Source organism: Dipodomys merriami, unplaced genomic scaffold, assembly GCF_024711535.1.
Source record: "Dipodomys merriami isolate MVZ:Mamm:240054 unplaced genomic scaffold, mDipMer1.0.p SCAF_5, whole genome shotgun sequence".
NCBI lineage: Eukaryota > Metazoa > Chordata > Mammalia > Rodentia > Heteromyidae > Dipodomys > Dipodomys merriami.
The window spans coordinates 131,627-150,529 of record NW_027206068.1 but is presented as its reverse complement, the minus strand read 5'-3'; the positions used below and the strand labels follow the sequence as shown (position 1 = coordinate 150,529).

Genomic DNA, 18,903 nt, shown 5'->3' with positions numbered 1-18,903 from the left:
GATGCTTGTCATAGAAAGTCACTAAGAAGAGTCCATGAAATAATGCCTGTAAATCAGCATGAAAAGTAGCTTTCCAGTAATGATAGCTTTTAAAACAATTTGTGTTACTAATAAATAAGTTTTAATAGAAATCATCAATAGTATCCAGTAGGCTTTAGGGAACTTTATTTGTTATTTGCAAAACCCTATTGTGTGTGAGCTTCCTGGAGGGGCTTTCTGCCAAGATTCTGCTGAACTCTATGTCCTTTACTGGGTCAGAAAATTATTTGGTTTTCTTTTTTTGGGTCCGGTTGTGGGGCCTGAACTCTGGGCCTAGGCGCTGTCCCTCAGCTCTTCAGCTCAAGGCTAGCGCTCTACCACTTGAGCCACAGCACCACTTCTGGCTTTTTTCTTTTTGCTTATGTGGTGCTGAGGAATCGAACCCAGGGCCTCATGCATGCAAGGTAAGCGCTCTACCACTGAGCCACCTTCCCAGCCAAATTACTTGGTTTTTAAAGTCTTTTTTTTTTCCCTTTTGTTTTTCTTTTCTCTTCTTTGCTTTCTTTTCTGATTCTCAGGAATGATCTATATATTGATCAACATCTTATTTTATCTGTTCTTTGCAAAAACATAACGAGGAGCTATACAAGTACTATTTATCCTTTTAACTGCTGTGAATTGGATACTAGAGTTTGTATCTGGAATGTCATATAAGGCTCATGTGTGAAAGGCCAATGACAAGTCAGAGGCACTAGGAAAGAGAAGTGGAACGTTTAGGAGGAAGAGCCTGATGGAAGGGAAGGTAGGTCAATGGTGGGGCAGGGGGAGCGGCTTGCTCTTGAAGTGGATCCTGGGATCTTGGGCCCTTGTCTTTTTCTCTCCTTGGCTATTTTGTGTATACTCCCACTATGGTGGTATTCCTTGCCACAGACCTGAAAGCAAAGGGCCAAATGACCCTGAACTGGAACCTCTAAAACTAAACTGAAATAATACCTTTCTTCTGTATAAGCTGATTCACCTCAAATATTTATTTTAGCAATGCAAAGAAGACTAAGCTGTTAGAGCACCCAAGTGCATTGTACTTCCCTTATACACTGCTAGACATGGAAATTGTTTTTAATTCCACTGAAAGAAGCATTCTGTAATTCATATTTTTATGTATTTAACCCAAACGGGTTATCCTGGACTCTGAATAAAGGCCCTGTTGTATTTGTTCAACTTTATTATAGTAAGTGAATTGTTCTCCACACAGGTTATGCTATTTTACACTTCATTTAGCATTGTGTATGTGATCTTGGTCATTCCATGTGTTTTTGTGTGCATGTGTATTCTGATACTGGGCCTTGAACTTGGGACCTTAAACTCTCTCTTGGCTTTTACACTCAAGGTTTGTGTTCTGTCACTCAAGCCATACCTCCACTTCTGGCTTTTTGATGGTTAATTAGTCATGAAAGACTCATGAACTAACCTGCTTAGGCTCACTGGGAAACCCTGCTACCTCAGATCAGCCTCCTGAGTAGCTGGGATTACAGGCACAAGCCACCATTATCTGGCTTATGCCATATTTTTGTTGATGCATGGTATTGTTGTATTCTTTGTGCTTTTCTCATTGGAAGGGTGAACCTGGCATTTTATTGTATTCTACCTTCCTTTTTGATGATTACTAGTGAGTCATGTTATCATATTGGGAGGACCTTTGAGACCATCCACTCAACAATACCTTTTAAAGATGCCAAAACCAAGAATGAGACTGTTTCTTTATTTCCTTACTGCTTTTTCTTTTCTTTCCTAAGGAGGTTACATTTAACTTCCTCTGCCCCTTGTTGTTCTAGCATACTGAGTTCAGCATCTCATGCAGTAGTAGAAGTATTGGGAATAGGCAGCAAAGGTGGAAAATTACAAGGAGAGAAAATGATGAAACTTCAACAGCACAGATTTCCCCCTGGCCATCAGTATTTTTTACCCCAAGAACAAGATTGTTTACCATATTTGTGATCTTCATTGTGTTTGACACAGGATCTAGATCTCAGGGAGGGAGGTCAAATGTTTGCAAAATGATGGAACCGACTCTAATGCACTACGTGGCTTACAGGGTCCTCATCGCAGGCTGCAAATACTTCTGAGGCCAAGAGGTATCTCATCTCTGCAGCTGGCACTGCCTTTCCTGCTTCTGCCTGTGGCTGCAGTCAACTGGGAATGACTGATAAGGAGCAGTAAGTATTGGCTTTGTCCTTATAGGGATGGGTTCCCTAGCACATTTTGCCTGATGCTCTGGAGGTTAGCCCTCTTGAGTGCAGCCTCCCAGAGGCCAGCTGTTGGGACCAGCTAGGTCATGATGTTACAGTATGGAGTAACATGTGTACTGGCCCTGGAGGGCCGTTGGACACTTGCTCGTCCTTTGTAAAGCTTCTGGTATTGCAAGACATTATTGGGCTGTGATTCAGCCAGTCTTGTGTTTTCACTACCATCACACCAATAACTGTATCTTCCTGACTCCCTAATTCCAGTGAAGGAGCCTGACATTGAGTCCCAGGGGGCCTGTCCCATATGATTCCCGTTTCCCCAACACACAGGCAAGTGTCATTGCTTGGTACTTTTCCAAAGATGTGAAATAAAAGAACACACTGTGAACAGAGGAGCATTGTGATCCTTTTCTCTTTTTGTGCCATTCCTGTGGCTTGAACTCAGGGGGAAGGCACTATCTCGAGCTTCTTTTGCTCAAGGCTAGCACTCTACCACTGGAGCCACAGCTCCACTTCTGACTATTTTTAGTAGTTAATTGGACATAACTATACTACCTGGGCTTTACTATCTGGGCTGACTTTGAACCTTGATCTTCAGATCTCAGCTTCCTGAGTAGCTAGAATTATATTTGTGAGCCACTGGTGCCTGGCTCTGTATTCTATTTTATTCTAGATAATTTGTGTAACTCAAACAACCTGTGAGCCTGTTTGTTTTACATACAGGGAAACATCACACCTTGATATGAAAATTCCACCACACATCAAAAACTGTTAACATCTTACTTGTACAACTGAGAATTTGAATTATAAATAATGTTTCTCAGTGATCCTGAAGACACGATCATTTGATAAATCATGGTTCCTTCAGTTTTAATAGAGTCACAATTCTCTCCCTTCCTCTAGTTTGTCTAACTCCTTCCTGTTCAGGTCATAGATGTGCGTGCGTGCGTGCGTGCGTGCGTGCGTGCGTGCGTGCGTGCGTGCGTGCGTGCGTGCGTGTGTGTGTGTGTGTGTAACTGAATCCTTTCCAGAACCCAGATTAACCCCTTGTGGGCTCTCAGACACTTCTGAAGTTTCATGGTGTCTTTGGAGACAGGTGGCTACCGTCGTGCTTTCTTAGAGTTTTATTTGTTTTGAGCTTCCACCTGGAGTCTCCTTCAGCTGGCACGTGGGCTGAGGTGTGGGGAGAGCCTAGACACCTGGCCAGGATAGTACTTGTTTCTGTGCTGGTCCAAGGATCACAGCCTACAGAGTAGCTTGGATTACAGTAGTGAGACACTGGGACCTTGCTAAGAGAAATAGTTGTAAGGGACATGTGTCCTGTCCTGTCCTGAGGCTGACACAGCCTCTCAAGATGTGCACCTGTACCCAGTACTCCAAACTGGCTTGTGTACCCGATTTTTGTCATGACAGGAAAAGTCATACAGGAAGAACACAGAGAACTCTTGATGGAGGAATTTGCAATCCTGCAAAGAGAAGTGCTGGGGAAAGAACTGCTCAAAGGGTCCCTTCTCTTCACAGGTCAGTTTTAGTCTGCAGACTCATTGAACACTCAGCTTCTTTCCTTGTCCGGGAAGTTAGAGGAATATTGGCTGGGTGCACAGTATTTCATGTATTGTACATTGGATCATTTATTGTATGGTAGTCATTCTTTGAGCAAGAACAGTAGAAAAGGACCCTGTTAGAGATACCTGCTCCTGTGGTTGATGGATGCTCATATGGGTATCAGGACCATCTGAGTGGCTTTTATTAGAGAAGGAAGATCTTTAGGATCCTCGACTTCAATGGGTGATAAGATGCTTTATCTCCTCATGAGTTTCAAAACAATGGAATATCATTGTCCAGATGTTTGAAAATGATGTAGGAGACTTATGACAAGAAGGATAACAATAGGTGTCATAAACTCGCATAATAGCCATGTAAAGTTGGTAATTCTTCCCCTCAGAACAGGTAAAGCAATAGAAGCTCACAGGCATTGAGCTCACACAGCAGTCATGTGACAGAACTAGGTTAGATTCAGTTTGTGGCAGGAGGTGGTAGGAGCTGTTCTGTAAGGTGTTCAGAGGAGATGGACTTCAGGAGATGGTGAGCAGCCTAGAGGGAGCTGATTTTGCTTCTAAGTTTGATGCTTCATTTAGGTCCTAGTGCCTCCATGAATTGTGTGCTTCCTTAGAATTTTTCTGTGGGGCTTGAGCTCAGGGTCTGTGTGCTCTCCCTTAGCTTTTCCTCACAGGGCTAGTACTCCACCATGTGCCACAGCTCCATTTCTGGCTTTCTGTGGTTCATGAACATAAGTGTCACAAACTTTCCTGACCCAATGGACTTCACACCATGATTCCAGATTGCAGTCTCCCAAGTAGCTGATTCTAGACATGAGCTGCCAGCACCCAGCTACAACTTGTATATGTCATTCTCTAGAACACGCTCATTGTTTTAAGTGTTAATGTCAGAATCATAAGAAATGATTGACAAATTTAATATAATGTATATAAAGTCTTAAGTTTAGGTTTTGTTTAAGATTTGGGCAAAGGACGAAGATGAGCAGTCAGCTTCATAATCAGGCAGAAATTCTAGTGCATACACTCTCCAGAGTGTGGTTTTGTGAAGAAAGAAGGGAATATTTAGCACCCCACCAACTTGATGCTCTTGAACTAGCTGACCAGTGTTGCTGTTTTCTCTCTTTCCATTTTCATGATGTGTGCCATTTCACATGGAGTTGATAAGAATCTGGGTTTCAGGAGCTTAGCAGACCATGGTTGTTCTCCTCTTGCCAGAAGACTTTAACATTATTGGTGGCAGTAGCAAATAACTCAGGACTCTCTACCTGCTACACATGAGCTATGCCTTTGGCTTTAGTTTGTTTGTCAGAGGTTCCTGAACATTTACCTGGTGCCAGATGCAGTCAGTGACCTTCCTAGTGCCTGTGAGTACTGGGACTACAGGCCCTTGTACTTTGATATAGACTTTGATATAGAACCTCAGTAACTTTTGTCCAGACTTCTGGTCTTGAACCACACTCCTCCAGTGTCCATGTCCCAAGTAGCTTGTATTACGGTTTGCTCTACTGTGCCTGGATGGTGGGTGACTTTAAATCATTTAGGTAGAGGCGTTTTTTTTTTTTTGGGGGGGGGGAGGGTAGCTGTCTACCTAAGTACATGTAAACTTCCTATATTTAAAGCCTAGAACTTTTCATAATACTGTCTAGCTGAATTCTGTGCTATTGCCAGTAGCATGTCTCATTTTACTAGCAAAATTGAAGTTCAAACCTACAAGAGGCTTTCTTATTTAAGGCTACATTTGGCTGCCTGGTAAGGCAAGGTCCCGGTGTCCATGCGCTCTCCCATGTACCTGGGTCCTGCTCTTTGTCAGGCATTCTCTTCTTCCTAGTCCTCACAGCATTTGTGATTGCCCACAGCTGGCCAATGGATGAAGAGCAGTTTGGCTTTCCTGCATTTAGTGGCATCTCTCGCCTGACCTGGCTGGTATCCTTCTTGGGTAAGCATTTCCTGGTGTCTGCTACTTTGGCAGAGCAAGAAGAGGAGCAGTATATGTAAATGACTGTGTACCTAGAGACCAAGGACAGATGTAAATCATGAGAAACCTATGAGAAGGAGACTTCAGGCTGTGTCCACTATATACAAGGGTGACAACAGAGAAAACCCCAAGGGACACAGCCAGTGTGTCCCTTTGCAGAGCTGACAGCTTGCAAAGACTAGAAAGTAGTCCCACTTGTGTTGCCTCCATTGTCCAGTAAGTGAATAGTTGCTTATAGAATTGAAGCATGTTGCGGAGGTCAAGTACTAGAATCTTTACTGTATACTTCTTTATTTGCATACTCAATTTAGAGATTGGCCTCTCTCTGCATTTCCCAGGAGGATCCTGATGTAGTTGACTCAAGTGATCCTCATAACCTCGGCCTTCCCAGTAACTGGGACTCGGGGCCTGCACCCCTGCTCCCAGCTCCCTTCATGTAGCTTTACTGATGAAGAAATGGAGGTGTGAGAAACATGTTGCCGTTCTTCACTGCCTCATATCTGAAGACATGATAAACATTCTGAGATAGATCAGACTGTTTATATTACCTAAAGTTTATTTACATCCAATGTCTTTTAGCTGCCATAGCCAATGACTACACTCCTGGCTTCTGATGGTGCCTTGGAGGAATGCTTTCACATGTTTCCAGTTATTTTCTCTCTCTCTGCAGCTTATCCCATTCTGCTAGAATGAGATATTTTAGCTCAAACATGGCATCTGTCTGGACCTTATCATCACACCTTAAGAGCTACTGATAACTGTTGTCTTGGGACAGAATTCCTTAAGTTACTTTCAGATAGTATAGTTGAGTGAATGAGGACACAGGCTGATTATGATAGTAGCCCATAAAATGCCTAGAAAAAGCTGGGCATCGGTGGCTAACACCTGTAATCCTAGCTACCCAGGAGGCTGAGATCTGAGGATCGAGGTTCAAAGCCAATCCTGGGCAGGACACACCTTGACACTCAGAAAACCGGAATTGGCATGTGACTCAAGTGGTAGAGTGCTCGCCTTGAGCTGAATTGCTGAGGGATAGTGCCCACTCCTAGAGTTCAAGCCCCATCTCACACACACACACACACACACACACACACACACACACACACACACACACATGCATGCACGCACACACTCATACACACACACACACGAATTGCCTGGAAAAGCAGAGGTCATCCCTCCAATCCCTGCTATACAAATGCAGTAGGAGGCAATGTCTCATGAGTAGCATGGCCTGGCCTTGTCAATTCTTTTTTATATTTTATTTTATTTTATTATGAAGATGCTGTACAGAGGGATTACAGTTATATGAGTAAGGCAATGAGTACATTTCTTGTCGAGCATTGTTACCCCTGCCCTTGTTCTCCCACTATCCCTTGCCATCCCCACCTCCCTCAGTCCTCCCCAGAGGGAAAGTTGTAAATTTCATTTCCAATATACTGTCCTATGAGTATCATTGTTCCAATGGGTCATCCTGTGTCCTTGTTTCAGCGTTTTGTTATTTCCCTTCCCCTCCCAAGTTATACAAATGTATATAGAAGATTCAGGGTACAGGTGAAAAAAAAAGATTCAGGGTACCAAAATCAAGTAAAGTGACAAACAGGGGATATACCATAGGGGGAAGAACATACAAATGAAACCAAATAATCACATAGTGCATTAAAAACTACAATACAGAAAGACCTCTTGGGTCCATATCTTGGGGTTCATTTCACCTAGCATCATCTTCTATGGTCACATGTATGTAGCTGTTGAGCTTTTCTGCTCATCTGACAAAATAATGCTAGATGTATATTAAGTACTGCATATGAGGAAAACAATGGGGCCTATATTTCTTTGGGTCTGGCTTGCTTCAGTGAATATGATTTATCCAAGTCTTTTCATTTCCTAACTAATGGTTACTGTCATTCTTTCTGATGGAAGCATAGAATTCCATTTTAAATCTGTGTATACGTATATATATATATATATATATATATATATATATATATATATATATATATCACATTTTCTTGATCAATTTATCTACTGAGGGACATCTGGGTTGGTTCCATATCTCAGCTATGGTGAATAATGCTGCGATAAACATATTTGTGTTGGTAGCCTTAGTATGGTTTTGTTTGTGATCATTTGGGTAAATGCTCAGAAGTGGAATCCTTATATATTACCCTGCTCCGGAATGGTCTGGCCTTTTACAAGTGTTTTCTGACTCAGTCTGTATACTGACTCCTTGAAGGGGCAACTGAGGCACAGAAGTCAAGAAACTTCGCAAGGATGTTGTTAGACTTTCCTTGTCTACAACAAGTGACTGAGAGAAACTGTTTCAAGGAGGAAAGGAGTGTTTTGGCTTGCTTCCGGCCTCTTCAGTCCAGGCTTGGTTGCGAGAGGCTTGTGGTAAGTCAGACATCATCTCATCGGCAGTGAGCAATGGCAGAGGCTGCTTCTGTCATGCAGCCAAAGCAGGCTGCACAGTACAGGAAGGGGCAGGACAGACACTTAACCAGTGATCTATTGCACTAGGTCCCAACTGCTAAGTTCCCAGCACCTCCCCAGCTAAGTCCACAAGCAAAGGACCAAGGCAACATTTCCTGTTCAACTAGTAACTGATACAGGGATTTTCAGTCCTCACTCCAGTTGCCTTTCTGCGGTCCTCACACTGTGTGCATTCTCCCCAGCCATGCGGGAAGCACACAGAAACAAGTATAGACCACACGTGGTACTGTCTGCATCTTCTCACAGTCCTCACATACCATAGTCCCTACTAATTTATTGGCTGTGTTTAAATTTTGTCAAAGTATGTATTCAGTTTGTTCAAGACAAACTCATGCAGATATCCAATTTAGAAGTAGTGACAAAAACACCTGTATTCAGGTCATCAGGATGCTGTGGAAGGAGGCACGGGCCCTGTCTGGTTCTTCAGGACTTGCTCCAAAATGGCCACCTTGGCCATGCCTACAAAGCATGTGCTGACATGCTGACACAGGTGTGGATGTGGCTTCCTGCAAAGAGAAGAATGAATTGCCAGTGCCCTGGTTGGTGAGTAGTTGCATTTGTAAATATTCATGAGTGATGTCAAAGAGGAACCCCCAAAGTGAGCCCATGCCTGGCTCCAGTGGACTGGGTAGCATCAGTTGCCATACATACTCAGGTTATGAATGAACCAGACCTTTCCTTTAGGACAGAATTTAGCCAGGAAAATGTCCTCACTGTTGCACAGGCAGACATCGTAGCTCTTCCCTGCTATCGGAAGAGAAACAACCCAGAGAAAGGGGTCACAATTTGGAGAAGTGGCGTTTTACATACTTTGTAGGTTTTCAGGAGCTCTGATGGGAGCTTCAGTGGGAAACAGAAGGGAAACAGAGGACCCTGTCTGCTTTGGGCCCAATTGTTGGTATTTTCTGGCATGTTTAGGTTGAGAGAGTCATGAGAATGTGATGAGAAGAGCACTAAGAATGCCGATGGCCTGTGGCGTGAGGGACATCTGGCTGTCACTGAGCCGCCACATTGAGCCACAGCTGCAAGGAAGCTGAGTGCATAGTGAGGCCATGTCTGCAGAAGTTGGGCAAGCCTCCCCACCTGCTCCCCACCATGCGCTGTCTAAAGTGAGGCTTCTCCTGTCTTTTTACAATCTGCTAACCTGGCTTGAGGAGAAAGGGCCTGTCTTCAAAGAAACAGACATTGAAGGTTCCATTTCAAATCTGGATCCCTGGAGAATGTACCAAATGGAGGTTTCAGCAAGAACAGGTTCCAGAAAAAAGTCAAATCTGTGCAGAAGCTCTGGGGCCAGGTCTTTAGAAGGAACTGGCTGCAGAAAGGAAGCTCATCCTGCCCTGCCTGGTGCTGGCAGAGGTGGTGCAGAGGTGCTGCTGCTTGGAGCAGTAGGAGAAGAAGCGGTGGGTACCACCAGCACCACATCACAGTTGGATGTTCTTGGCTGTTTGCTTGCATTCTTACCATTGAACATGTTGGAGAAAGAGGATGAGTATGCCGCTACCAATCGTGGGAGTGAAATTTGGAATTGTGTACAAAGAAAGTCCATACCATGGTGGAGCTGAATTGATGGTGCCATACTTCTGGTTCCATTAGTTCTTCCCCACCATCCTAAGAGGTGGACAATTGTCACTGGTATATTAGCCTTTGGAAATTAAAAATGGTTAAGTCTATAATGGTATAAAATAATAAGCACAGATATATCAAATCAATGTCATAGGCCTGGATTCTACCTGCAGCCCTCACACAGTGGTCACTTGCTCAGAGCAGGCAGGAGGAGTCAGGGACTGTGTCATCAGGATAGATGGTAGGATCAGCGCCATGGTCGGCAGGACCAGTAACATGGTCCTGGTGATGGAGATGGAAACCACATTGGAGGGTTGCCTCAAGGGCTTCTGTTGGGTGGCTTTAGAGCAGGAATCCCCGGCCTCTGTTTCCCATGAAAAAGCCCCCACCATGGCTCCCAGTCAGGCTGAATGCATAGACCTCCTTGGCCCTGCATGCACGAACCATGCCAGTGAGCATAAGTTGCCATCATCAGAGTCTTGGGCACTGACCGTGACATTTTTGTTTTCAGTCATGGGGCCTGAACTTGGCCTCTGTGCTGTACCTCAACTCTTCAACTAAAGGCTAGTGCTCTACAAATTGAGGCATAGAGCCACTGCTGGCTTTTTCTGCTTATGTGGTCCTGAGGATTCGAAGCCAGGGACTCAGGCATGCAAGGCAAGCACTGTACCACTGAGCTACCTTCCCAGCCCTGACTGTGACATCTTGAGCAAGGGAGCTGGTGGACCTAGGGAAGGAGCAGACAGGGAAGGACACACCTAGGAATCTAGAGGCAAAGGATGCCAAGGTTCTCCCTCCCCTGCCAGGATCCCCGTGGTGGAGGTGCCTGTCCACTTCCCCTGTTGCTTGAAAAGTAAAGGCCTCCCATCCCCACATTTCTCCACATCAACAAACTCCACGTCCAGGCTGCTCTCTAACTCCTCTTCCCATGCCCAGTGGCAGCCGAAAATTCTCAGCCCTAGGAGCTGAGTGGCGCCCAATCCACTCTGGTAGCCCGATCCCTTTGTGCCCTTTCCACCTCTACCTCAGTGAACATGGTGCAGAAATCACTGTCTCTCCATGCCCACACTGGTCACTCCATCAGGCCACCAAATGAGCCCAGAGATTGGCCTCAAATTCTCTTGGATCCCAGGCTGCCACACTCTCTGACTCTCCAGAAGAGTAGAGAGCTGAGGCTACAGGACACTGAACAAACTCCCCATTCTTTTCAGCTTCCCATCTCTCACCCACCCTCTCAGACCTTGTGGCAGGCAGAGCTCCAATATGCACATGTGAGGACCCATATGAATGAACACAGATGTGTGCCACCATGTCTGTGTGGGTGAATCTGTGTCTATGTGTCCATGTGAGGTCATGTGTGTACCTCTCTCAATAGGTATGTTGAACAAGGGAGTCTCTCATGGGTAGGCTTCCAAATAGAGAAGACCTCATCTGTGTGTGCACTTGTGAAATTCTCACCCCCACGTAGAGCTCAGATGTTGCCTTTCCTTTTTCTTTGTCGTTCATTGTTGGCTTGCATGGATTTGAGATAGAATCTCTTGCCTAGTTATCCTCCTTGAACTTGGTATCCTCCTCCTGGAGGCTTCTACTACAGGAAAGAGAGGCCTAGCCAAGGACAAGTGGTTTGCAGTATATTCTCTGTCTAGATACCATGTGCAGGGACTGAATCTCTACAAGAGTGCAGTGAAAATGACTGACACCAGCTCTAGGGTTCCCAAGCATTGGATAGATACTGGGTCTTATTCAGCGTATGATATGCTCAAGCAGGTGCTGGGTGGAAGCACTAGGAATGAATGGGTGACTGGGGGAGGCAGGCAAGCACAGGCACTTGTACATGAGGAGACATTTAAACTGGTAGGAGGGATCTGGTAGGAACTCATTAAGTGTGTCCTCATAACCATGACATTAACTAGACAGAGGACAGTTGGTTGTGTATGTGGAGTGTGTCTAGTTTGGCTCCTGCCCTGCCATGGGGCCCAGCTAGCACCCAGGGGACATTTGCAGAGGTGTGGTCTGAGGCTGAGTTCAGAAGAGGGGACTTCCCTTCATTGATGATGTTATCTCCAGAAATGACGTCACAAAGGGCCAGCAGGAGTTGGTGCTGGTTACCAGCTGAACCAGCTGAGCTGTATGGATAGCGGAGGGACAGCAGGATGTTCTCCTGCTGTTGCCCGCTATTCCACAGAACAGCGCCACAGAGCGAGTTCGATATTGTTCGAAGACGCTGGGTCATCCCTTGTCCCAGTTGCCTGAGAAGAAATACACCATGTATCCCACGGGTGAATCAAGGAAGAAGGAGGGTGTGGAGGGAGGGCGAGTCCCCTAACCTACTACCTTCTGGCAGCCTCAGACGCCATGTGTTTACATTCTTGAGTGGGGTGTAAATGTGTGTGTGTGTGTGTGTGTGTCCCCAGGTTATTTTCATGGTATGGCCCTGAGCCTTTTCCCAGTGTGCTGCTGTTTCTATGTTTGAACTGCGTCTCATTTCTTCACAGCAATTAGAGTGGGTTTTAGCCCCCACCCTTCCTGATCCCTACAAAGCAGGATACCTGCAGGGAGGCAAAGTGGAGAAGCTAGTAGACCACTTAGTGCCTGCCCTGCTCTTCGGAGATGCCATGTTTATCCCAGTATTTCTGGGGACATACCGCAATTTCACGACTGCCTATCACGTGTTGAACCTGCTGTTTAACAGGTAAGTGCCACCTCTGATCCTAGGAATGGGTCCATTGGCTAGGCCTTGGCATGTGCTGCACCAGTGAGGATCTGCTTGGATCTTGACTACTGGCATGCTAGGAGCAACATCATCACTGCCTGAGGCTGGAGTGGTGGGATGGGTCCTGAACAGGCCTGGCCACATCATGACCTTACACACTAGGGAGCGCAGGGATGTGGGTGGAGCTGGAAGAAGCCCCTCTCTCATGAAGACCCCCTCTCTACATCGAGGCCTCCTATGAATAAGACCTCAAGAAAAGCATTTTCCAAATTGACAGTGGTGGTGGATGTTCCATCTGGGCATCTTGACCTACCTGAACCTCACTAGGAAGCCCAGGGGAAACACTGAGAGACCCCATGCCCATTGATTGAGGTGTGTGTGGGGGAGGAAGCTAGTGGGCTCATCATCTTGTGTGGGGATGCATTTCCAGACGCTTATCACCACTCAGTGAAAGAACAGGGAAATCCTTGTCATCCTGAGCTCCATCCTGTGCTCAGAGAGACCATTGGGACTGTAGACATCATGTGCAGACACAGTATGTTTGACATTCTCATGGTGTCCCCTAGATACAATCATTTCCTTGAGTATGAGGAGGAGAAGGCAGGCACGCAGGAGCACCTGCAGCAGTGAGTGTGCCTGGGGGAGGAGGGAGGGCATGTGTCTTAGGGGTGGTTGCAAAGAGCTGGCTTTGGGAGGCCTGGGCAAAGGGAAATTGAGATTCCTGAGGGGAAGGCTCAAGTCCAGGTAGAAATGTGTCCCTGCAGAGATTGTGTGTGCTTGTTCTGTGCCTATGGAGGGTGGGAGAAGCCTCTGGCATGTGACCAACCCAGTCCCATTTGCCTGCCCTGGGAATCCTCAGGACCACACAGAACCGGGAGGGCCACACTGCGCCATCATGGACAAGCCCCTGAGATTCCAGGGGCCTCAGTGAGTGCTCAAGGGCCAGGATGTGCTGTTTAGGTTGAGAGTCAGGACAAGACTGTTGACACCTGGCTCTATGTGAACAGGAGGCCACTAGAGGCCACTAGAGGCTGCCCAAGTGAGGAGATTCTGGGTTCTGGAGATAACAAGCAACAGGACAAAGCACTCCAAAGATGACTCGGGAGCATGCCCAGGGATACCAGGTGGTGGGTGTGGGTGGGGTGGTTTCATCTGTGATGTAGGTCTAGTTGCATCCCTCGTGTAGACAATGTGTGTAGTGCAGTCAGGTGACCAGGCCCATTATGGGCTATGGGCATGAGCAGGCCCAGGAGCCCAATTCATACACCTGTGTTTGAGGGGGTGTGAAAGGAGGATAGGCCCAGCCTCTGACTCTGCTGCTTCTCCCTCTGCACCTAGAGCCTTCTTCATACTGGGCTCCTGGATGAGGGAGTACCCTGAAGACTTTACTGGAGCACCGTACACGTCCTGCCTGCAACACCTGGTAACATATCTGCACCTCAATATGCCTGGCTCTGTTGAGGAGCAGCAGGCCCGCCTTCTGCTCAGCCAGCTGGAGCATATGCTTCTCAAGAAGCCAGAGCTGGAGGGTGAGTAGCATGGGCTGGCAAAGGAGAGAACAGGTGTGGGATTCCAAGCTTTGTCCACCTGAAGGCAGCTCCCATGCTACCATGGGGCCATCAACAGGACAGCCAGGGAACCTGGATGCCTTGGCATGAAACCTGTCCTGGCAGGGCTTCCTGGGGTGGAGTCCAGGGACTAGGGCTTCTCAGCAGGCAGGGGTCTGTGGCCGTAGGAATGACTGAGGGGAAGGCAGTGCTGTAGGGGATCTTTTCTTGCAGCTGTTCCACCAACTGCCAGGCTTTATGAGAAAACCACTGTTCAACCACTGGATCCAACACCCTGCATAGAAGCAGTACTACCATGTCAGTCAGAGCTGGAACTAGCTGTAGCCTCAGAGGCCCCCTTGCTCCAGGAGCTGCAGTGGAGCTCCAACAAGAACCCCATGTAGACGGATGTTCTGACTCACCCCCATCATCTTTGACCGAAGAGATCAATCCACCTGCAGGTCAGCCAATGGCCCACAGCCTTGCACCAACTCCAGTACCACATCTGGAACTTGACCTGCAATACGCAAGTCTTCTTCATTCAAATGAAGAAAGAATGGCTGATCCCTCAGTGCCAGAGGCACTTAACCCAGTGGTACCAATGGCTCTAGAGCCAGCCATTGATGCACCAATACATGCCAGTGATGAGGGTATGCAAGTGCCCACTCCAGAAGCCCACCTGCCTGAAGGCCAGTGTGACCCAATTCTGCAACCCGCCCAAGAAGAAGCATCTGCAGTTCAACCAGAGCCCTCCAAACCTGTTGTAGTGAGCAGCTCAGGGCCAGAGCTAGAGGCTCCAGGAGATAAAAACCTGGAGTCTGTTCTCGGTCCATCTGGGGAGCAAGTGGAGTCTCTCCGTTTATCTGGGGAGCAAGTGGAGTCTCTAGGTCCATCTGGGGAGCAAGTGGAGTCTCTCAGTTCATCTGGGGAGCAAGTGGAGTCTCTGGGTCCATCTGGGGAGCAAGGGGAGTCTCTCGGTCCATCTGGGGAGCAAGGGGAGTCTCTGGGTCCATCTAGGGAACAAGTGGAGTCTCTGGGTCCATCTGGGGAGCAAGTGCAGTCTCTCGCTCCATCTGAGGAGCAAGTGGAGTCTTGCCTGCTTGCTGGAGAGGCTGACTGTCTTGAGCCTGTTGCTGAGCAGCCAGAGCCACCCGCACAGGAGCCTCTGCCACCCAGCCAGGATGTAGCACCCATCCCATCTGTGCAGCTGGAAGCTGACACAGGCTTAGGAGGGGACATTCATCCAGTTACTTATTTTGAGCCCCCAGTGGCTGAAGATGCCGATGGTGCTCTGGCCTGTGCTGCTGAGCAAGAGCCTGCTCGCCCACCAGCTAGCGCGGCAGACTGGCCTGGGGAAATAGACCCAGCTCCCTGGGAGTGCGTGGAGATGGAGGATGTGCAGATTTCCTCCAGGGGGCCATCCCGGATTTGCATGATGGAGTTAGACAGTGATGAGGAGACAGGTCGAGTGCTAGATTGGCTGCCCGAAGAGAAGGCAGATCAGTTCTCCATCATGGCCGTCGTAAGTAGCTTGGCAGGGCTGGGTGTGCGGGCTTTCCTTTGCACCTTTACTGCCACACCTGCCTCAGGGCAGAGTCACGCTGATCATTTATTTCTTCATTTCAGAAACTATTCAAAAGACTCATCCCTTACCACCTTTTGAGTTACGTGTATGTACAACCTGACCAGAAGGAGTGTCTGGAGCGCCTGGCACCCACTCTGCTTCACATACTGGAGCACTGTGAGCAGGTCTCCAGTTGTGTGATCAGCACGTGTCTCGGGGACCACAGCATGGAGGCAGCAGAGAGAGCCCAAGTGGTGCAGCACTGGATAGAGGTGGCTCTGGTATGAGCCACCAGGTGGCTGCCTGCTCACTCACAGCCTCTGCCTGGCCTTACAGCCCCCCTTGTACTCTGCCCTCACTTGGGCTGTGTGCATTCCTGCCCTGCTTCCACTGTCATTCCCCTCCCCCAAGCTGTCCCAGTTCAGCCTAGTAACAAAGGCCCAGCCCCAGGCCAAGCAGGAGCCCAGGAGTTTCCTCCACAGCTCTCCTCACCCATTCTTCACTCCTAGGAGTGCCACCTACGAAAAAATATCTCCACATTCTTTGCAATTGTGTGTGCTCTGCAGAGCAGCCAGCTCCAAGGCCTGAAGAAGATGTGGAGATTGGTTTGCAGGTGGGTGCACCTTTCTTCTGGGCAACCCTTGCTTCCTCAGCTTAGCGTCCATCTTCTGGGAGCCCAATGGCAGTGCCCCATGGCAGAGACCACAGCTCTATGGCCTTGCCTAGGATTTGCCTGCTAGGTTGGGATTCCTCTTCTGCCATACATTGCACAAGGCCCTTGGGGACGTTTTCCTTCAGAGACATCACAGCTACACCAGTCTGTGCAGTGCTCTTCCAAGCAAAACCACTCTGGGAATTGGGGTGGAGCTGGAGGTTTCCCCTCAAGACTTTGCTCCTAACCATGTGACCTAAGGGTCACAGTGGCTCTCCCTGCACAGCTCTGTTCCCATTCACATAAAGTCCTGCCTCAAAATGGGAAATCCATTCACACTCCTCCTCTCCCTTCCTCTCCCATCTGTCACCTTGTCTCTGCCCGTGTGTCAAGTGCCAGCCCTGGAGGGGCCCAGACCTAGATAGATTTCCCCATGCAGGGCTGTGTCTTTGGTATGGTGTAGAGGGTGGATCATTGAGGAATGAGCCTGTCTTGCCCCAAGTTCTGCTAGATAGATGGCTCCATGGGACTGGGGTAAGTCGGGTTCTTGCGAGGAGCTTAACAGGACTCTTCTGATCTTTCTCCACCCAATGCCACAGTACTATCCCGAGGGCACAGTCCCTTACCTGGGCACCATCCTCACACAGCTGGCCTCACTGCACAAAGACCAAGATTCCAAGGATGTGAGTGAACAGGGCCCCAGCCCTGGGAAAGCAGATTGGGGACAAAGAGCCTCTCCCTGCTCCTTGACCTCCAGCAAGAGCCCATGTCCTCCCCAGCCCCAGAGTGCCCAGGCCCACGGCAGTCCTACTTATGATGCCCTGTGCCCTCAGACCTCAGTGCTGCTGATGACATGGGGCCATCTCTCAGAGGGTGGTGAGGAAGGGTGGCAGTGTGACAGCAGGTGCTCAAGCTGACATAGCATGTGTGAATAGCATGGCCTTGTCACTGGAAGCCTCAAGTGTCTGCCATGTCCACAGAGAGTTGAGCAGTGAGCTCCCTGTCCTCAGGACCAAGGCCTCCCTGCCCTAGACTGAGAGCAATCCTAGTCCAGCTGTGCACCCAGCCTGCCCTCTGCTGGAAGGACTTGGTAGGGCGCCAAGTGGCAAGGCAGCCTTCAGGGTGGAAGCAGCATTTTCTTAACAGATTGATTCTTTGCTTTGCAGGGTTCTTGGCTCAATATGAAAAGACGAAGAGAGGTGAGAACATGAAAACTTTCACCACAAATGGCCAGCTGTGCGGGTGCCTTAGGTCCTTCCTTCTCTCTGTGGATGGTCACATCGTTGTCCTCCAGAGTACAGGAGATAGGGCCCTGAGCTGGGGATCTAGGACAGTGTCCTGGGGATGGGCACTGGACCTCAGTAGAGAAAGGCATGTGTGTTCCGGAGAGATAAGAGTGAGGCCAAGTGATGACCGGAAGTAAGCTGCCTGGCCTACCTTGCCCTGGTCCAGGTCCATCACCACTGTGTCCTTTCTCTCAACCAGGAATTCAAGGTGATGGCACTGATGAAGGAACTACAGGGCTCATGTCAGGAGCTCCAGGTGGTTCCTGACATGAACTTCGTGTCTTGGTTTAACAATCTGAAGCGCCTAAGTGACTTGGAAAGGTGAGCTGGGGTAGGCAGTGGGGGCAACAAACATGGGAATCCCCAGCACCAGTCCATGAGAGCCTGTTGTCTGAGTCAGCCTCCCAACAGACCTGTTGAAGGAAGGGTGTATGAGCTCCTGAGTCCCCAGAGGCCCTGGGAGGGAAGCCCAGGGTGGAGCCTACTGTCCAACCAGCTACTTCTTGTCTTAGTTCCAAGCTATCCAGGGAGCTGGAGCCTCCCCGCTGGTTAGTTGTCCTCACCAGGAACAAGAGGAGGCCTCCCCTGAGGAAGCGCTCAGGAAAGTAAGTACATTGGCCCATGGGGCCAGGGACTCCCCAGGGTCTAGGTGGTGGGACAGGCAGCCTGATGAGCTGGGGCTGCCATCCCACCACCTGCCACACAAGCCTTTGTCTGGGTGGTGTGGCCTGACCTCTACCCACCTCACTTCCTTCATTGGGGTCCCACGGTGGTCCTCAGAGGATTAGGCACATGGCTATTTGGAATTGAGCAGAAATGAAGTCTGCCTCAAGCCCAGGGGGCAGTGGGTGTGGGACAGCCCTGTGTGCTCAGGGAAGCCCTGGAATTAAGGCAGTCCCTCCATTCAGTTGCCAGGCTTTGACAAGAGAGCTCAGCAACAATGGCAGTTCCCAGTGGGAGACAAATGAGCAGCTCAGCAGTGGGAATGGCAGCCATGTACCCAGCGTGCACTTGGGCTGCTCACCCAAGCCTTCTTCACACTGCAATCGATTATATCAGTCTGCCCCAAACATCTACATGGCAAAGATGACAGAATATGAGGGAATCTTGCCATTCCTGAGCCCCCAGCCCTCCAGGAAAGCTGGGCATGGGGCTCTATCCTAGACTGTACTTTATTCAGCCCAGATGCCTGGACTCCAACCACAGAAAATCATAATCTCCAGTACATGATGGGAAATGCATTGCACAATGCACAAAGACTCAAATGTCACACTTTACCCATTGGGAAGGGTGGGTGGGTCATTTAGATTAAAAACCTATGTGGAAACA

At 48.5% G+C, this 18,903-nt stretch overlaps 3 protein-coding genes across 3 annotated transcripts; all 3 read left to right on the top strand.

Annotated features, from left to right (window-relative positions):
- Positions 1 to 9,301: 9,301 nt before the first annotated feature.
- LOC138809435 (ral guanine nucleotide dissociation stimulator-like) lies at positions 9,302 to 14,501 on the top strand. Its single transcript, XM_069995954.1, has 5 exons — positions 9,302 to 9,649; positions 12,308 to 12,504; positions 13,092 to 13,151; positions 13,864 to 14,054; positions 14,307 to 14,501. Exons 1-5 carry the CDS (start codon positions 9,302 to 9,304, stop codon positions 14,474 to 14,476), a joined length of 966 nt encoding a protein of 321 aa, XP_069852055.1. The 3' UTR covers positions 14,477 to 14,501.
- A 40-nt stretch (positions 14,502 to 14,541) lies between these two features.
- On the top strand, positions 14,542 to 17,857 carry LOC138809434 (ral guanine nucleotide dissociation stimulator-like). The gene is made up of 6 exons (XM_069995952.1): positions 14,542 to 15,594; positions 15,699 to 15,917; positions 16,146 to 16,249; positions 16,888 to 16,971; positions 17,455 to 17,487; positions 17,774 to 17,857. Exons 1-5 carry the CDS (start codon positions 14,542 to 14,544, stop codon positions 17,471 to 17,473), a joined length of 1,479 nt encoding a protein of 492 aa, XP_069852053.1. The 3' UTR covers positions 17,474 to 17,487; positions 17,774 to 17,857.
- LOC138809436 (ral guanine nucleotide dissociation stimulator-like) lies at positions 17,746 to 18,845 on the top strand. Its single transcript, XM_069995955.1, has 3 exons — positions 17,746 to 17,895; positions 18,087 to 18,179; positions 18,483 to 18,845. Exons 1-3 carry the CDS (start codon positions 17,786 to 17,788, stop codon positions 18,736 to 18,738), a joined length of 459 nt encoding a protein of 152 aa, XP_069852056.1. The 5' UTR covers positions 17,746 to 17,785; the 3' UTR covers positions 18,739 to 18,845.
- Positions 18,846 to 18,903: the final 58 nt, after the last annotated feature.